Source organism: Haplochromis burtoni, unplaced genomic scaffold (genome assembly GCF_018398535.1).
Source record: "Haplochromis burtoni strain Fernald_Lab_line unplaced genomic scaffold, NCSU_Asbu1 Contig_135, whole genome shotgun sequence".
Lineage (NCBI taxonomy): Eukaryota > Metazoa > Chordata > Actinopteri > Cichliformes > Cichlidae > Haplochromis > Haplochromis burtoni.
The window spans coordinates 590,832-609,025 of NW_024582496.1; the positions used below are offsets into that span (position 1 = coordinate 590,832).

An 18,194-nucleotide genomic window follows, 5' to 3' on the forward strand; every position below is an offset into this window, starting at 1 on the left:
TATCAAAATATCTGTATTGTGTGATTCAATAATTATTTATATGTCGTCCTGAAATGAATTATTTTTATTAAGAAATCTGAAATCTGACTGATGTGTTTCTTGGGTCTGTACTTACTGTGTGTGTGTGTGTGTGTGTGTGTGTATTTGCTTTCAGATCGACCAAATGTGCAAGATCATGATCTGGTGGAGCGCCTGCAACAGCCCTATGTGGATGCACTGCGCTCTTATATCATGATTAAGAGACCAAATGTAAGCACCAGATATATCTGTAGCTTTTTCTTTTGTTACAGACTGAACATCAGTATAATCAGGCTGTCATCATCACAACAAGCACATTAGGTCATGACTAAGGTCATATTGTATTGTTGAGACTTGTAGGGGGTTTGAACTGTTAGAAGAGCAGTTGTGTGCTAGATAAAGCTGAGTGGTGAAAGGAATCAAATGTAGACCACATATTGTTATCTAAAAACAGCAACAATTATACATTATCAGCTGAGTTGATGATAGGTATTTGTGTGTTTTCACACACATATTGTGAAGTGATTGTGTTTGAAAGGCGCTTTGGAAACTATTCATTTATTTTTAAATGAACTTCCTTAGGATCACTTGATGTTCCCCCGCATGCTGATGAAGCTGGTGAGCCTTCGTACACTAAGCAGCGTCCACTCGGAGCAGGTTTTTGCCCTTCGCCTCCAGGACAAGAAGCTTCCCCCACTACTATCTGAAATCTGGGACGTCAATGAGTGACTGCAAACCTGATGTCACACTCCGTGGCTTTGTTAAGCCTGAGACAGACATTGCATCCAGCAAGATCACTGACTCCTTTCTGACGATCTTGTCAAGGACTGGTTGTTTTCTTTTTCATGGGGAAGGGAGAGCAACGCTGCCCTTTGCTCTCAGACTGCTATATGGCTTTGTGTTCCTAAGAGGAACATGAACACCTACTTTTCTTTGAACCTTGCTTTTTTTTTTTTTTTTTTTTTTTTTTTTCCTTCCATGTAGATACTGACGTGATTGTGGTTAAATACCAGCATTCGGCTCTTTAGCCAGTTATCTCTGATTTAATATTTGTTGAACGTTTTGTCAATCTCTAGTGCGGTTTTTATCCTTTTCCTCTAACAATAATAATCAACAGGAACTGAGCAGGTCTTGGCTGTGGCTGTTTCAAACGTCAGGATTACAGTCACACATTCAGTTAAAATAGTGATATTTGCATTTGTGCAATAGAACGGGGAAAAGATGGGCATAATCAGACCCACGACAGCTTTTCACTTTATTGACATTAGGTTAAAATATAGGCCATTTGGTTGATACGTAATATGCATTTTAATATGGCAGCAAATAGATTTTTGTTCCCTTTGGAGTAAGTACAAAAGTTAAAGGCTGGTGTAGTTGCTCAGGTAATGTGAAGTAGACCTCTGAGAACTGGAGGCTTCTTTAATATCTATTAGTTTAATAGATTTACTTTAGTTTTTCCAGATGAATAAGGGACCTTTTTGGTCGTTTGTAGAAGCCCATTACAGTTAGTGTAAATTGTATATTTGTTTACATTAAAAATAAAAAATGCAAAGCTTATCCTCAAGATTGTACAATCACATGCTAACGCACAAGAAAGTACAACTCTGCAGGTGACTAGTAGGCTGGGCCCTTCACAGGAAATGGTGTGTTTTGTTTTGTTTTATCACTCAGTGCAATGGTACCCTGAAATACAGGCGGTATTGTCTTTAAGATGTAAGGAAAGATGAAATTTCAGTTTGGCAAAGTCAATCTACCATGTCTCTGAGCCTTTTTTTGTTTTCCCCAATGAGAAAGCCCCTTTTCTGTCAAAGTTGCATTCACAAATAAATGAAAAGTATTGGCTTGATTAACACCATCTTTGTAACTGTGTAAGTGAAATGTACTTTTGTGATTTCGCTCTAGCATTTAAAAGTGTGTCAAATGTTTGAGCAGAAAAGGAGACGTTTTGTGACATTTTATTTTTGATAATCTACTATGTAACTAATACGGAGGACAATAAATGTCAAGCTGAATTTCTAGTTAGAAAGCTAACTTGATCTAAAGGTCTGTAATAGTGTGAGTATCTTCCTTGAATGGGTACTCAACATCAACAGCTTTAACCGGTCAGATTTTGGGAAACCTCACTAAAAACATGTACCAAAATCTTTATTAACAGGGAGCAGGAATCAACAGGAAAGAACTACTTTACTAGAGATATATATGTTTTTCTTATTGCTGTGTTTTCCATGCCTTGTCCTGTGCGGTGTAACACTGAAATGCTGCATAATGGATGATAAAGGACTGCCAATAATTGTGAAGTCTGTTTTCTCTTCCTATGTTGAGTGAAGACGGCTGAAAATTGGGACAGTTTAATGGCTTTGCAGTCTGTTTTACAGTAATTTAATTACCTCTGTAGCCATTACAAGATGTCAAGGTTGGATTTCTCAATAACTGTAGATGTAAAATGCAGTTTGCTCTGCCCTAACAAACAACTTCTATTATTTCAGCCGGGAGGGCGTCCAGAATCATGTTATTTTTTTAGCATGTTTTTGGGGACCTTTTAGCTAATAAATTCCATCAGACGGCTAACGTGCTGGTTAAATGGGACATTATCTACACCTGCTACACAAATGTCACACAGGCACAAGTAGACTCTTCAAAATTCACTTTATTGCACATTAGATTTTTGTCCAAAAGCACTTGCTGGTGGACTTGATGTTTAATTATTTGAATTTTTGTTTGTTAAGCTTGGATTGTGTAACCAAACTGACCCTTTTTTTTTTTTTTTTTAACTTTATCGCCATATTGACCAACATGTCTGTATTGTATAATATTAGCTTAAACTGATTATCTCTCCCATGTTCAGCTCATGCTTTTAATAAAATTGGCTTTGTTTATTAAAGTGTTCCTGTGAACCACCATGCACAGCATCGGGAACCCCGAAACTGACAATATTATTTTCCACTTTATTTTTAATTTAATTTTTTTTGCTTTCCTGCCTGTGACATGTAAGGATGTCTTGTGTGAAAATGATATATTGATATACTAAATTAATGACAACTCTAGTGGTTTAAAAAAAAAATAGTGATGACAATAATTAATTGGTGAATTAACTCCCTAGTTTGTATTTGCCTTTGACATCGTCTATGACGTGGCCTCTATGACAACTTGACTTTTATGTTTCACCATGCGGATTAAATGATCTAATGATACAATCCTTTAGCCTGGTTCATGCATCTTTGACCAAGCTGGATGAAAACTGATTTTAAAATGTCTCACACAGCCTAACATTAAGAAAATGTGTAAAATGATAAAAACAGTAAACGTTACTTAATGGTTGGCTGAATAAATGCAAATGCTTGTCCAGCCACATTCCTTACAGTGGGGTGCTCTTAAGATGTTAGAATAGCTGTGGAAAACCTAGTGACCGGATTTTCTTACTTAGTAGTTGCTTGTGGGAAACGTCTAACAAAAGACCATCCATAAGGGTTTGTTCCTGCCAGAAGAAGAATGGAACAGCAGCTAACATCAGGAAGCAAACTTTAGCTATGACAATTTTTTTTTCATTCTGTAGGCACAGAAAAGATGGAGGTGTCCTGGCATTTTTGACCATGTACTATGTCAATCCTTAAAATTTAGTTATAGATTTGGATTTTGTTGATATCCATATAATCAATCTCTGATATAGTGTTTTATTTATTAAAAAAATAATGAGCAGGTTAAGACAAGAACGGATGCAGGAGCGTGTAACCAAACCGGTGAAATGCTTATGCAAAACTTTCCTTTAGGTCCCTTTTTAACAAAATGTGAATTTTTGTATTTTGGGTTTTGGTTTGATGCTTGCAGGACCTAAAAATAGCTTCTGTAATATTACTATTAATATCCCTTGGTTGTATACCATTTCGGTTCACAGAGGGAATATGATTACCTTTATTATTATTTTCTAGTGTGCGTACTGTAATCAAAGAGCAATAGTTATTTTTGTGTATATGTATATTGTGGTAATGCTGCGGATATCTCAGGTTCTTAGCTCATCCACACATTTGCTGTTTTACAAGGAATAAATTGTAATGGATTGAAAGGTGGATGAGACTCGTTCAGTGCAGTTCTGGTTTGTCTTCAGCAGATCTTCAAGCCTTTTTATGTTGCTGACCTCATAGCTTTTTTCTCTCTGAATGTACCCAACCATTAATTTGGTTAATGCTATCTTTGATAGAGATGTTCAACATGTACCGTTTCATTTTCATTCTCAGCAACACATGCTGAGTGTTCAAAGCGAGAGCTTTGAAATGCAAATTCCACTTTTTGAATGATCTGGAGACATTTTAATTGCCCCGGGTTACTGACAGATTATTCAACACTACTGCTCTAGAGTCAGCATGAAGTACTCTGTCATCAGGTTGGCTGATTGAAGAAACTTTTGGGGATATGTGGCACATATTTCACTTAAAAAAAACTAAATTTCTTTATCATTGCGTTAAACCAAGTAGCCTACTAAAATTCAAACAGTTAAAATTTATTTGGATTATTTTTAATCACTTTTTGTTAGCTTTTTGGTCATTTTAACTTTAGTTAATTATAACTAATGTAAGGGTGGTAAGCTTATCAAAAAAATAAATACGGGGACACAAATGGCTCCCGGCGTTCCTGCTGCGCGATAAAACGCAGGAAAATGGTACAAATAGATTTTTAGAGTGAACCAATGGTGACGATCCCCAGTTAGGAGCATTAGGTGGGTTTTGTCCGTTTTGTTTTGTCGCTTCCGTTAGGTCGGCCTCTCAGTATGCGGAACTCCCTGCAGGCTTCTAGTGCTGCTGATGATGATGGGGAGGAGGAGGAGGATGTTATGACGGCAGGTTGTAACTGACCGAGCCACACGTTTCACTGAGCAGGCAGGCGGACACATATTTCGCATAATTTATTATGTTCCGGGACACTCAAACGGAGTGGCTAACCTTTTCAGCGGTTGTCCGCGATCGATGTTTTCAATGATAAAAGAAGGACTGAATTCTGACAAACATCGCTGCCTCTCCGCCGTGACCGAGGAGAGCGCCCACCATCCAGGCCGTCATCGGCAGCTGGCTGGCTTGGCAGCGAGCATTAGCGGCTAACCGGCTAACGTAGGTAAGGTTATTCCCATTAACGCCTGTCCTCTGTGAACGCATTCAGCGCATATGTGTCGTGTGTTCTCAACTGTGTCATTGCGTTTGTTACGTTTGACAGGTGTAATGTGTATGAGACTAACGTACTGGTGGTAGCTAGGCAGTTCGCAAGCTAGCTTGCTAGCTAATCCACTCGTGACGTAGGAAAGCATACGGCTAGCAGAGGAGGGGTGAGAAGATGCTTCCTTGGCGTTAATGTTTAGGACGAATCAAAGCCAGACAGCCTGTTTGAAATATTTATCCATATATATATAATATAAAAAAATGACAGCACTACCACCGTGCACCAAGGACGGTTCTATCTGAGCTGGGAGGCGCTGACACTGCCTTATCACATTTCTTCTAAGTGCTGTTTGTTAATGTTACCTTCCTCTTGGCATACGTCCTCACCATGGCTAATCTCAACTTGTTCCAGTAAAATTTAGACTACACACCCAGACAGGCTAGTCATGCGGGATTTGTGCTCTGCAATCGCAACCCGTGACGGTTTTCTGTTGAAATAGTGTGCCATTGTGAAGTCCGTCATCACGCCTGAAGCATTGCTTAACAGTTGGATAATTTGACACAATGTTCACATTAGCTTGCGACATAAACGTTGGGCACTAACGTTAACGTGTGAAAACATTAGCACGGTTTCGTCATCGAAGAAAGAGAAAGTATTTTTTTTTCATGTGGATACTTAGTATGTTAATATGTACAGAAATTTAAGATATACGTCAACATATTTTAATAAAGATGATTTGAGGGTGACTGGAACATAATGTTCAATGGATAACTATACACGGTCTTTTTTTATTTGCTGTCATGCATGTCTTTATTGATATGACGACATTTAGGTGAATGAGATAATAAACCCAGGCTTTATGTAGATTTCACCGTTAAAATAGCTATCATATTAAACCAAAATTTTAAGGACACGTGATTATTTTGTGCTTTTGCAATACAATCAGTGAACGTGTGTTAATATGATGTTTCTGGTTATGTCAACATTTCAGTGTTTGGGCGAATGACAGTGTGGTAAAAGGCATTGCAAATGAAGGACATTGTGGTCCCACAGGCAGGCCAGTATTTCCTGCTGGTGACAGGTATGGATTGGCTCAGGGAATCAGGCACCTTCCGTCTGTCTTTGAGGTGCTGAGGTGAACGGCAAAAAGATCCCCGAAGTCTCCTGTCAGCATTGGGCATATTTGTTTTGGGTGGGTTTATAAACCTTCAGGAATAAAGTTTTAACATAACTGAATAGCTAGCCTTCATTCTTAATAATGACAAGATTATTTGCATGTGAAATTGTGTTAAAGTGTGAGTTAAACGGTGCATATCCAGTGCATGTCCATACACTAGATCCAATCAATAAGTGGTTGTCTTTTCCATTTACCAGAACTTTATCAGAGAAAGGAGTGTGTCCCAGTCACATGTAATTCACCCAATGCATTACACAGACTAGCTACAGATCTTTGACTATATCCTCTTGATTGATGATGGGGTAAAATTTGATTTGAATCTCAAAGCCTCTGGGGAAAAATGTAAAAATAGGCCAATCACAAATGGTTTCTGAGGACAAATATAATTTATTATACACTGGAGCTTTTAGGCTGGGGGGTTATCTGGGTGATAACGAAATTAAGCTTTGGTTATAAGATATTGTGAAACAAACATATTGGTATGTAACTTGTTGTTAAATCAAAACAAGGCATGAGTGTCCTTGTTTTTTTTGATTTAATGCACATTGAACTCAGCTTTGCCATTTTATCAAAAAAAAAAAAAGGTACCTGGAACCTGATTCAAATGAAGCCAGTCTTCGTCACACCTTGCAATGCAAATTATTAGCACATAGTTAGTTTCCTACAGTCAAACAGATAACTGAACACCATAAACGTGTTGGTTATTTCATTTTTGTGACCACAATTTCAAGATGTAGAAACATGGCCAGTCACCAAGCATATATTACGATCTTCTATAAATCATTTTAAAGTTGCAGCACTCGTTCCTTGTAGGTTATGAGCGGCAGGGGACCAAAATATATCAATACTGGTCCAGTTGTTAAACACTGTACCATTGGTTCAATAAAATGATAATTTAAAAGTGATAACTCATTGAATAATAATAATAATGGATTGGATTTATATAGCGTTTTTCAAGGCACCCAAAGCGCTTTACAATGCCACTATTGTACTCTCGCATTCACACACTGGTGGAGGCAAGCTACGGTTGTAGCCACAGCTGCCCTGGGGCAGACTGACAGAAGCGAGGCTGCCATATCGCGCCATCGGTCCCTCTGGCCAACACCAGTAGGCGGTAGGGTAAAGTGTCTTGCCCAAGGACACAACGACCAGGACAGAGAGCCAGCGACCTTCCGGTTACAGATGCGCCTCCTAAGAATAATACTTTCTTAATCTACACATTATCTCTTACTTGTTTATGCGGCCTTGCTGACCTGATCGATTTCAGTAGCATTCTCTGTTTGTACTTACTGCTGTTTACTGTGACTGGCAGTAAATGTTAACCATGTTGGAGGCCCATGAATCATATCTGTCTCCTCTCCATGCTTACATAACAAGTGACTGCTTGCCTGCAGACCACTCTGAAGAGATTCATCTGTTGTGTTAATGTACATCATTATTTAGCCTTTGAAGATGGTTGTAATGTTGTGACAATTCTTTATTCCCGGTTTTTAGAGATAGGAAAAGGGGATCAGTACCACACTCGGTAATTAAAGACAATCAGCGAAGTGGCACAGTCCTGCCATCCTTATCTAAAAATAATGTTGTGAGCCAGTATCTCTGTGCTGGATGAGTCTGCCTGCAGCGCTACTGCTTCATAAAACAGCCATTTTGGCTTGGTACCAGGAAGCTTTCAGGCTGCCAGACCTGTGTATAGGTTCATTTTCCTGATGGTTTCATGAGATAATTGTTACATTGTATTCTCTATAGGCCTGTTGAATTGTCCATTTTGTAGTTTTTCTTTGCTGTGACAAGGTTTATGCTGTCGCCGCTATCCAACCTTGTAGAAGTTGTTCCATGTATTTTATTTATCTTTTAAAGCTTGAGCTGAAAAGATTATTTTTATTTTTATTTTAAACCGCCGTTTCAGAGCTCATTTACCCATTAATGTTAAGTGACAGTTTACTTTTCCTTCTTGTACATCAGTGTGCAAGTCAGTAAAAAGCTGCCAGGCTTTTAGGGTATTTGAATAACTTTACCAAGTGTGATGAGTGTGAACATTAAGCTGACTTCCTAAGATGTGTCATCCCACTTGGCAGGCCTGTTTGAACTGCATCTTTGTGTGGCTCCTCACATCAGATACTCTTGGATTTAACAGTGTGGTGAAAGTTCACATTAAACACTGTCAAGCTTCCCAAAACCATAAGAAGGTATTATGTATCTGTGGTAGCTCAAGAATCAGTGTTTTAATACTGCAGTTTCAGTGAAATGTGTTAAACATTCACTCAATTCCAAATTGACGTAAAATAAAAATAAAAACATTAGAACATTTTAGCATGCATCAAGAATACTTTAATTCTAATGGTTCATGTCCCTCTGTGAGCAGCTTCTCTGCTCAGAAGTGGAGCTATTAGACATAATTACACCTATAATGCGTTTGAAGCCTTCTGTAATAATGTCTGCTGGACACAGCTGTGTCACGCACTGGTAGTTCTGTGGCTGAGGGGGTTAATGACCACCTTTGTCAGAATGTGTGACTATCGTGTCCCACTCATGATTTACATGCAGTCCATTTGTCTGTCCTGTTATCGTTGTGTCTGTTCTGTTTCTACCACACAAGCGCACATATCGAAACACGATATTCATATCAGGATTTATTTATATTTGGTGCAGATTCATTTTAAGCATTCTGTGTGGTGTCACTTCACTGAAGGTCGCTGCAGTTTTAATGTTCATAGAGCGAAACCTTTTTTTCTAGTGTAATAGATGTAGTTTCTGACAGCTCTTTCTAATATTGTGTTGAGCATGAAAACAGAACTGGAAGTGTAAATGAGTCTTTAGGGGGACTGCGGGTTTCCTGTTTGAAGAAAGAGTCAAATTAGGTCAGAAGTGTTTTCTACAGTTAAAGCTACTGAGTCTATAACATGTAACTAGTCCAAACGACATGGGAAAAGAACAAAGCAACACGGGTTCTGTCAGACATAGGATATACTGCTTCTCATATGTCTGTGTGATGGAGTAGATGCGGTCATGATGTTTAATTCAAAAGCAACTCCTGGAACTGCAGTGAAATTGGCATATTTTCATAGATGTGCACAAGATTTGCTGCTTGTTAGACTTCAGTAATTCATCCTTCAGTCCTTATGAATCAGGTCTTTTTTTTTTTTTTTAATGTGAAGTTTGAATCTTTTTTTGCAGTAATTGCACTGATAGAGGTGTTGTCGTTGTAAGATTATCTTAAGCTTTTAGAAAAGAATCCTGGTCTTAGCTTTTCAGTGGGAATGCATCAATGATGCAGTATGAACCACTGACTAAATTAAAGCTCCTTCAGCTTATCAGTTGTTGGATAACAGCCTTTAAGTGACAGTGAGAAACTGCTCTGGGTCCTGAGTGTTTGTGTTTCAGGGTGGGGTTCCAGTAGCATGGCCTCCTGTAGTATTTGTTAGTTTTAGAGTAAACGCTGTTTGGCATCGCATGATAGCTCAAGTAGATCACGTTACTGTGGTTTTGTTTTGTGCAATTAGCTGATGTGAACATTAGCAGTTATGGTGTTTTCCTCTGAGGTGTTTTAAGCTTCAGATTTTGCTGCTTATTCCAGAAAAACAAAAAGCAGAGCAGTAATTCTGTAATGTTTGATGGTTTTGGGAGGAAAGAGAGATACTTCAGACTGTAGTTTTACTGCAGCCACATTATAGTCTTTGAATTGAATGTCAGCATGTTGGTTTTGCTCTGATTATATTCACACTGAAAAGTTACAAGTCGAAAAGTTGAGCATGGCACTGAAATTGTCAATTTGTGTCTTGTGGTTTTAAGGGGATCTCACTGCTGTTCTTTTCTTTCTTGTGGGCTTCAAGTTCATTGGTTACACCTGCAAGTGCTTCCCATGAGGGTTGTCCTGATTGTGTCATAACTGCTAACATGTTTGGCAGTGCTGTTATTTGTTTAACTAGCACATGCCCATGCTACAGTATAGTTTGACCAGTTTGTGGTGTTGGTTGTAAAATTCAAATGATTGTAAAATGATGGTTATAACAAGTTAGATAAATATGTGTTCATTGCTTGGTGGTTGCAAGGCAACATGATGGCGTTATACTGTATGATGCATAAGTGAAGTGAATATAAATTAATGTTACTGTTGTGAAACAAAAATGATTCAGTGCTTTTGCAAGGCATTTTAAAAAAGGTTATCTGAGCTTGTCGCTAGGTGATTGCAAGGCGATGTGATGACATCATCATAATAACTATTGATAAGAGCTGTCAGGGGCCTGAGATGTAGCTGTGTGCCAAGGCTGGTTGCTGAACTCCTGATCCTAATGTAGGAGGATTTGTGAGACAAAGAAATAAATACACAGATTTTGTAAGTTATAGAACATGAGTGAGTTCCTCTAAAAAGCAGATCGTATAGCTGCATAAATTATTGCTGAAAATAGTATGAAATGCCATGGCTGTGGGGATGTTAAATTGTTTTTCAGAAAAGTCTTAAGAGTTGAGCTTAACAGAATCCTGGCCCAGACTTGTTTTTTTTTTTTTTTTTTTGTATTTAGTGGCCAGTGCTTTGTCATTACTTTACAAGAGGAGATCCAGAGCTTGTGCACCTATTTGTAAAGCTGCTCATGTTAAATTTATTCTCACAAAAGCAACTCAACTAATATTTTGAGATGGTGTTGTTATTGTGTCAGGGAATGCCCGCTAAACTGTAGTCATGCACTGTATGTTGCCTTAATATGAATGTTAAGTTGTCTGTTGTCACGATAAGGGAACTAGACTGGAGCTACAAGTGGCTTCCTGGTGTTTAATAGCCATCTGTAGAGGTGCTGGTTTAGTTTGCTGGACAAAGTCCAAGCTGTGAAGTGTGCTCATTCCACCAAGGCCCCTAAGCTGCTTACTTACCTCTCCTTACCCTCGAACAAAAACAACCAGGCAACACATTATTGTCAACTCTAAAGTGCAGCAAGTAATATTTTGTAATATGTTTAGAGTGATTCTTTAGTTATGTCTATGTAAATTTAACCCAAAATTATAAGTTTTAATCTCCAACAATTCTGTTTATAGGTTTTTGTGGTTCTTCTTCCTATGTCGTCTTAATGTCCAACATATACCCTATAAACACATATCCACACACCTTTTTTTGCATTTTGTTTCTTTGTTTATAGTAGTATGATGTCTTGTGAAATTTGGTAATATCAGAAAGCATTTCCTTGTCTTGGTAATTTGTTATTTGTTCGAATACCACAAGGACAGAACAATACAGTTCTTTGTCTGCTCTTTAGCTAAAAAGGCTCCAAATGCTTTATTCCATCTTAAAACCACCTTCACGTGAAACTTCTGCTGTTGTGGGGGGTTAAAAGCCTTGTGAACAGTTGGTGTTGTGGACAAAGATAAGATAGAACTTTATTAATCCCTCGGGTGGGTTCCTCTGGGAAATTCGACTTCCAAAAAAAGCACAGCAACGACCGAAGTTACAGTTACAGAATTGTTATATATATATACACACACACACACACACACACACACACACACACACACACAACATACAATAAAATACAATAACAAATATAAATAATATATATATATATATATACACACACACACACACACACACACACACACACACAACAAACACACAAACACACACAGAGACAAATATAAATAAAATATACAAAGGGGATAAATAGAATAAATAGGAATAAAAAATAATAGAGGAAAAGTGGAGAATGCTGCAGAGCTGAGTGGATTTATACTTTATTATAGTTTGACATTTACTGAAAAGTCACAACTATACATCATAAAACCCAATCTGACCCCATTTTGTTACTCTGAAAAATTATGCTGCTGTTTGGTGATATCCAGTGTGTGCACCAGGTGCTTTCATTGTGCAGACACAAGCTTATTATATTGTGGTCATAAAAACATACAATAATATATATTTTCTTCTTCTTTGTGTGTTACAGATTGGACCCAGTCTTCTTCTTCTTTTATGTTTTTTTTTTTTTTTTGAATCATCATAATGATAGTAAAGGAGCTGCATTTCAAGTATACTCCTGAGCTTTCTCACTTGTGATGGAGAGGTACCCTTAACTCAAGAGGCGACGTATATCCTGGATGCTGTGACATACAGGACATGGTCAGTCCAACATGGAGAAAAAGAAAATGTGCCCCCGCCTTCTCGACTACTTGGTAGTGGTTGGAGCAAGGTAAGCCCTTAGGCAGACATGGCACCCACTACCCTTTAACCTTAATAATTTTTACTTTAGTGTCTTGACATATAATAGGCATACAAAGTAGACCTCTTGGTTTTTATATCATCTTCTATTTTTACTCTGTTGAAAATTCTCAGCACTTTTGAATGCATCCTTGCAGTGCTTGAAGGTTTTTGGAAAACTGCAACCTTGAAATCTGATGATTTCACAGCTTATGTTTTTGCTTTGGTGTTTATACAACAGCTCAACCCTTATGAAAAATGAAGAAAAGTAGTATATTGTTTCAAACATAGTGACTGAGCCAAAAAAAAGTATTGACATAATACAGTGAAATCAAAGGGGACTCTGAGTTACTGTGTCTGTTTATTTGAGCGGTTGGTGATTTAAGTGTTTAAGAACAATTTCAGAGTTGTTATTGGATGGAATGGTTGTTGCCTCATACTTCCTCTGCACAGATTTCCAAACAGTTCAAACACTTCAGTTTGAAATGCTAAATTGGTTACACATTTGCTTCTGTAACCACAGAAATACTATCGAGGCTTTGTTCAATGTTTTTGTTTGAACTCTGTGGTTTCCATTTCTTCCTTTATGAAATTTGTCTTTCCTTTTATGTCTTTCATATTAAAGGGAACCTGTTACACCTCAGATACTCTGCTAGATTAGCTTTGGTTATTTCACAATTTAAAAATAATCTTAATGCATCTTGTAGTGGGCGTTGGTGCAGCCCCTCAGTTCCTCCACTGTCTGAAACAAGCTGTTTTAGCATATTTCCCTCTTTCCCTTAAGCCAGCTTTATTCAAATTGGCTGTCGTTTAAAAAAAAAAAAGAAAAGAAATGAAAAAGGGTCTGAACAGAAAGCAGGTAACAGCAGGCACAGAAGTCTGTCTTTTACATTCTTTTCTCATATTTGCTGTCGCTCACATTTGACACATAAATACACTAATGTCTTGATTTGATATTTTGATGTTTCATGTAAGGGATTTGAAGCTCCCCACTTAACATGTGATGGGAACTCAGTTGCAGCTGCATCAGGAATTAGTTGTAATGTACTCAAAGAACACATTAAGCAATAATTCTGGGCACTGCTGACAAATGTTTGCCATTTAACCTCCAGGCAACCTACTAGTGACAGTGTGGCCCAGACCCCTCAGCTTCTCCGACGCTACCCACTAGAGGACCACCAAGACTTTCCGCTCCCACCAGACGTGGTTTTCTTCTGCCAACCAGAGGGCTGCCTGAGTATACGCCAGCGCAGGGTCAGCCTTCGCGATGACTCCTCTTTTGTTTTCACCCTGACTGACAAGGACTCAGGAATTACTCGCTACGGAATCTGTGTCAACTTCTACCGCTCCTTTCAGCGAGGACATCATCGTACTCGAGGAGAGAAGAGCAGTCACGCTGAGACAGCAGAACAGGCAACAGAGACCACAAGCGAAGGGTCTGATAGTGGTGGGGGTGGAGTTCCACACCGTGTGGTTTCTCCACCCAAGAATGCAGAGTCAGTACCTCCGCCTGCTTCTGGAGAAGAGGGTGGACAGCAAGGTGCTGAGCAAAATGCCGGCAAGTCCCCGCAGCACAAACGGAGTGCTGCTAAGGTGGCAGCCAGGAACCGCAACAGCACACTGACCTCTCTGTGCATACTCAGCCATTACCCCTTCTTCTCCACCTTTAGGGAATGCTTATATATTCTCAAGAGGTTAGTGGACTGCTGCAGTCAAAGGCTAACACAACGGGCGGGGCTTCCTCGTGCCACCCAGAGGTGAGGTTTCAGATTTCATGCACTAATGCTTCTTCACTCACAAACAGGTTTTATAGTCTTAATCTTTCTTTAAAAGCTTTGTTAGCCAAATAAATAACACACAGATTATTTTGAAGTAGGTCTTTGCCAAGAACCCATCCTGTCAAAATAAGTTGTGTAGTATAGAAACACCAGAATCCACTTGAGGATTGCTGTGTAATTGCTAAGCACATGAAAACATTAAACACCCACTAAACACTTATTTTTGTATGAGCATTCTCGTTGTGCCAGCCTTAGGGGCAAATACCAAGTTAGATGACAAGATCTCATTAGCAGAGACCAGAGTGGATTCATTTTAAAGGATTTTAGCATCCATATTAATCAGTACATTGTTTATTCCCTTCAAAGTTTTGTTTTGTTGACTGTAACATACTTCAGTCTCCAGAGACAGCAGTTGGCAGATGATACATCTGTTCATACCCACCTGTAGTTTATGTAAAAAGAGCAATTAGCGCTCTTTTAAAGCAGTTTCAGTTGAATTCAACTCACTTGAATTTCTTGTGCAAGCTTTTAAATAATGTCTGTACATTTGATGCACATTAATAACCATTCACACAGCTTATTATTTCACATTCAATTCTAAAGGCTAGAAAAGTTGGAGAAAACTTGTTTTGTCAGTGTTCCTGCTGATGTTTTGTGCAGTGCCCACTCCTTTGTTTCTACTCCCGTCTGCTTCTTCCGTTGTCCACCTGTTAGCTGTATGTTTGTGTTTCACAATTATACAGGAGCCTTTGTCTGTGGTGCCGCACAGTTTTGCAGGCCATCTGTGGCGTGTGTCTTGTTCTCACAGTATGCTTTATGCTTTCAAGCTCCACCTCAATGACAAATAATGCCAAACAAAATATCCACAGTGCATTTAAATCAACTTTGTTTTGAGTGGTTTGTTTTACATTAAATATTATTTCAGGAAGAATAACAATTGTTACATAATTCTAATGAATCATTTTGTGTGTACACACAAGCTTGACAGATAGTGGGTTTTTGGGAAAATGAAGGGTCACTGTTTTCACAAACTACTAAGCAATTTATTGTTAGGACACCCCTTCACACTTCATCACCATCTGCTCAAGTGTGACATGCACTCTTCCTCATGTCCTGCAGACAATGCTGAGAGGAAGGTAAACAATTGAGTTTGAGTGCACTATACTGAACAAATAATATGACACTGCCCACTTTGCTAAATTACTATAATAAACTGTATAAAAAAGTTTTCAGACCAGCAAATATTTCACAAAGTCTCTGTTTTATAAAAGGAGAAAATAGGGCTGTACAGACTTCATGGTTTTTGCTTCCCACAGTTAAATGAACATAATCAGGCAATATTAAACACCAAGTGAAAGCAAATGAAGTGACCCCTTAATCAGCTCTTGACCCCCTGGCTGCATGTGCCAACCACAGCTGTTCCCTACACTGTGTAGCTTGAAGTTTCCTGGACTAGTCAGGACAAGTAACACTGCATATTAAGACAGATATGCAATAAAAATCAAGAACAAGAAGGTGAAGACCTTTTTCCCTTTAGGCAGATCATCAGCTGTTGTTTGGAAATACATGTCAACCAAAAATACATATGCAAAGAGTGCTCTATAGTTGGGTCTGCACTACACCTTGATCAGTATATTGGCATGGCCAGTATTATTGGCCATTGTTAAGCCAATAAATGAAAATTTCAAAATGTAGCTTATGTTTTTTTCCTGCGTTATCAAGTTATGTTAGTAAGGACTCAATACATAAGAAATGTTAGGGAAATCTGTTCATTTCCTGTGCCTGAAGGACAAGAGGTATTGACTCATGTATTGGAATTTTACACCAAATATTGTTATTGGTACCTGTTCTGTCCTAAATCCTGTTCTAGTCTAGATGGCAAAGAAACAACTAACTCATTCAGCTGCCTGAAAACACACCTCTAAATGCAGTATAATTAATGAATGGATGCCAAGAAAAACAATGCAGTGGTTGTTAACATGAACTGTCCATGATCAACTCAGCAATCACATTCCATGTGGCCAAAAAACCACAAGTGAGTAACAAAAACTGCAGCAGAAGGGTGAACATAGTGGAAACACAATTATTCTTCCAAAGTAGTGATATCAGGGGAATGTAGAGGGATCTCACGGCTCACAAGATATTTTAATTATTAATAATACAGCACAGAGTAAAAGGGAAAACAGTACTTTCTTCATTTAATTTGTGTTAAGTTTTGGTACAGGTTTTTTATTTATATTTGTTGATTTTTCTTCAGAGGCGCTGAATTTAGGCAGATATGGAGGACCAGTTTCATTTTGATGCAGACTTTAGTAGAATAGCATGAATGTTGCACATAGATGTGGAAGGAGTGTAATGTAATTGTCATCTCAATAATGATCAAAATAATTATGGGAATCATTTTGGCCACAATCATCCACGCCAAGGTGAAAATATAACCCAGAGAGTGAAAAGAAAAAAAAGGTCTCAATTGGATACCCCCAATATATCCAATAATATGATAAAAGGGGATTTATCGTTCTGTTCTGCCTATTAGACTTAACACAAATTGCTGATCATGTTTCGATTTTCTTAATTAAGCTTGAAGGCTAATTAATTCATTTTTAATTTAAGCTGCAGAGTACTCGCAGCTGTACCCTGTATTTGATGCGGTGGCGTGATGTGGCAGTATTTTTCGGTGCTCTTTGGGTTTTTCTGTTGCCATGGGTGACTTAATAGATTGCAAATTTTGATTGACAAAGTGCTAATTAGGCTGTCACTTCACAAGAGCTTATTCATCGAATGATTGTTATTTATAGCTGTTAAACTAGCGCAGCTTTTCCCGTCTTCTTTAAAAGGCACTGTTGGAACGTCTAGCACCCAGTTAAGCTCATACCTTGGCCTTTTTTTCTTTGATAAAATGTCGCTCTGACTCCACTTATCAGTAATATAGAACTATGGCTTCTCTGACAAGCTCAAAAAGCCGAAGGCTGAACAGACCTGAGAATCTCTTTTCCCCCTTTGACATGGTTGATTGAAATGTGGTGTTGCAGTGACAAAGAAGTAGAGTCATCACATAATGACTGCGAGCATTTTCTGCTATGGCGGCTCTGACAGATTGAGGTCTCTGCCTGCCCGTGGGTAACAGCTGCAGTTGGTGGGAGAGATCCAAGCGGCTAATGATTTACCTCCCTCACTCTTTGCCGCACACACACATATAAGTATGCACTTTAGAAAGGGTAGTAGCACTGCGTGCATAGAGTAGTGGGTTTTCACATTACTATGGCGCCAACTACTTAAGAGCCTCTTGTGCATTTGTCTCATTTGCTCATCACATTAGGGATTTCACTGGTTATTTGTTCAGGTTTCTTTGTGGCTGTCTGCAGTAATAAAATGACCTGATGATTTCATCAACTGTTTTTTGTTTGTTTTTTTTGGATCAAGGTCTTTTTATTGAACAAAGAATTGCTTCCAACAACAATTACGGCAATATTAACAAACAGTCGTGCCCCACCCACCCATCCAGAACAGTGTAACTAAAACCCAGCCAGAGAGGGAAGAAGAGATAAAAGAAAAGAAAATTACAGATACAAAGTAAATAATAAAATAAATGAACAACAGCAAGGGGAAAAACAAAAAAACAACAAAAATAAAAAACCCATCAACTCTGTTTTTAACTTTAAAATTGCCCTGGACATCTATCAATATATGTATTAGCTAAGGTGCAACGATACACAAAATTCACGGTTCGATACTTTGGTGTCACGGTTCGATATTTTTTCGATACAAAAAAAATGTTCATGCCTTTTTAATTTGTCATTTATTAAAATTATAAATATATATATTTTAACTCAAAAGTACAGTTTTTAAATTTAATGTTGCTGAAACAAAAGTAATTAAAAAAAATAAATATATC

The 18,194-nt window shown here is 38.2% G+C and overlaps 2 protein-coding genes across 37 annotated transcripts in view; both read left to right on the forward strand.

Annotated features, from left to right (window-relative positions):
* nr1h3 (nuclear receptor subfamily 1, group H, member 3) overlaps window positions 1–2,894 on the forward strand; it is a 12,153-nt gene extending 9,259 nt beyond the window's left edge. For all 3 annotated transcript variants that reach the window (XM_005930778.3, XM_005930777.3, XM_005930776.3), the window contains 2 exons: window positions 155–249; window positions 601–2,894. In XM_005930778.3, coding sequence (XP_005930840.1) covers window positions 155–249; window positions 601–747 — 242 coding nt within the window. In that variant the 3' untranslated portion in view covers window positions 748–2,894. The remainder of the gene's footprint in view (window positions 1–154; window positions 250–600) is intronic.
* Window positions 2,895–4,740: 1,846 nt separating this feature from the next.
* Window positions 4,741–18,194, forward strand: part of madd (MAP-kinase activating death domain) — a 62,529-nt gene continuing 49,075 nt past the window's right edge. For 11 of the 34 annotated variants that reach the window (XM_042224326.1, XM_042224324.1, XM_042224334.1 and 8 more), the window contains exons 1-3: window positions 4,743–5,121; window positions 12,271–12,513; window positions 13,634–14,278. In XM_042224326.1, coding sequence (XP_042080260.1) covers window positions 12,455–12,513; window positions 13,634–14,278 — 704 coding nt within the window. In that variant the 5' untranslated portion in view covers window positions 4,743–5,121; window positions 12,271–12,454. Of the gene's footprint in view, window positions 5,122–12,270; window positions 12,514–13,633; window positions 14,279–18,194 lie in introns of all 34 variants that reach the window. The other 23 variants (XM_042224337.1, XM_042224336.1, XM_014336319.2 and 20 more) reach the window with 8 other exon arrangements.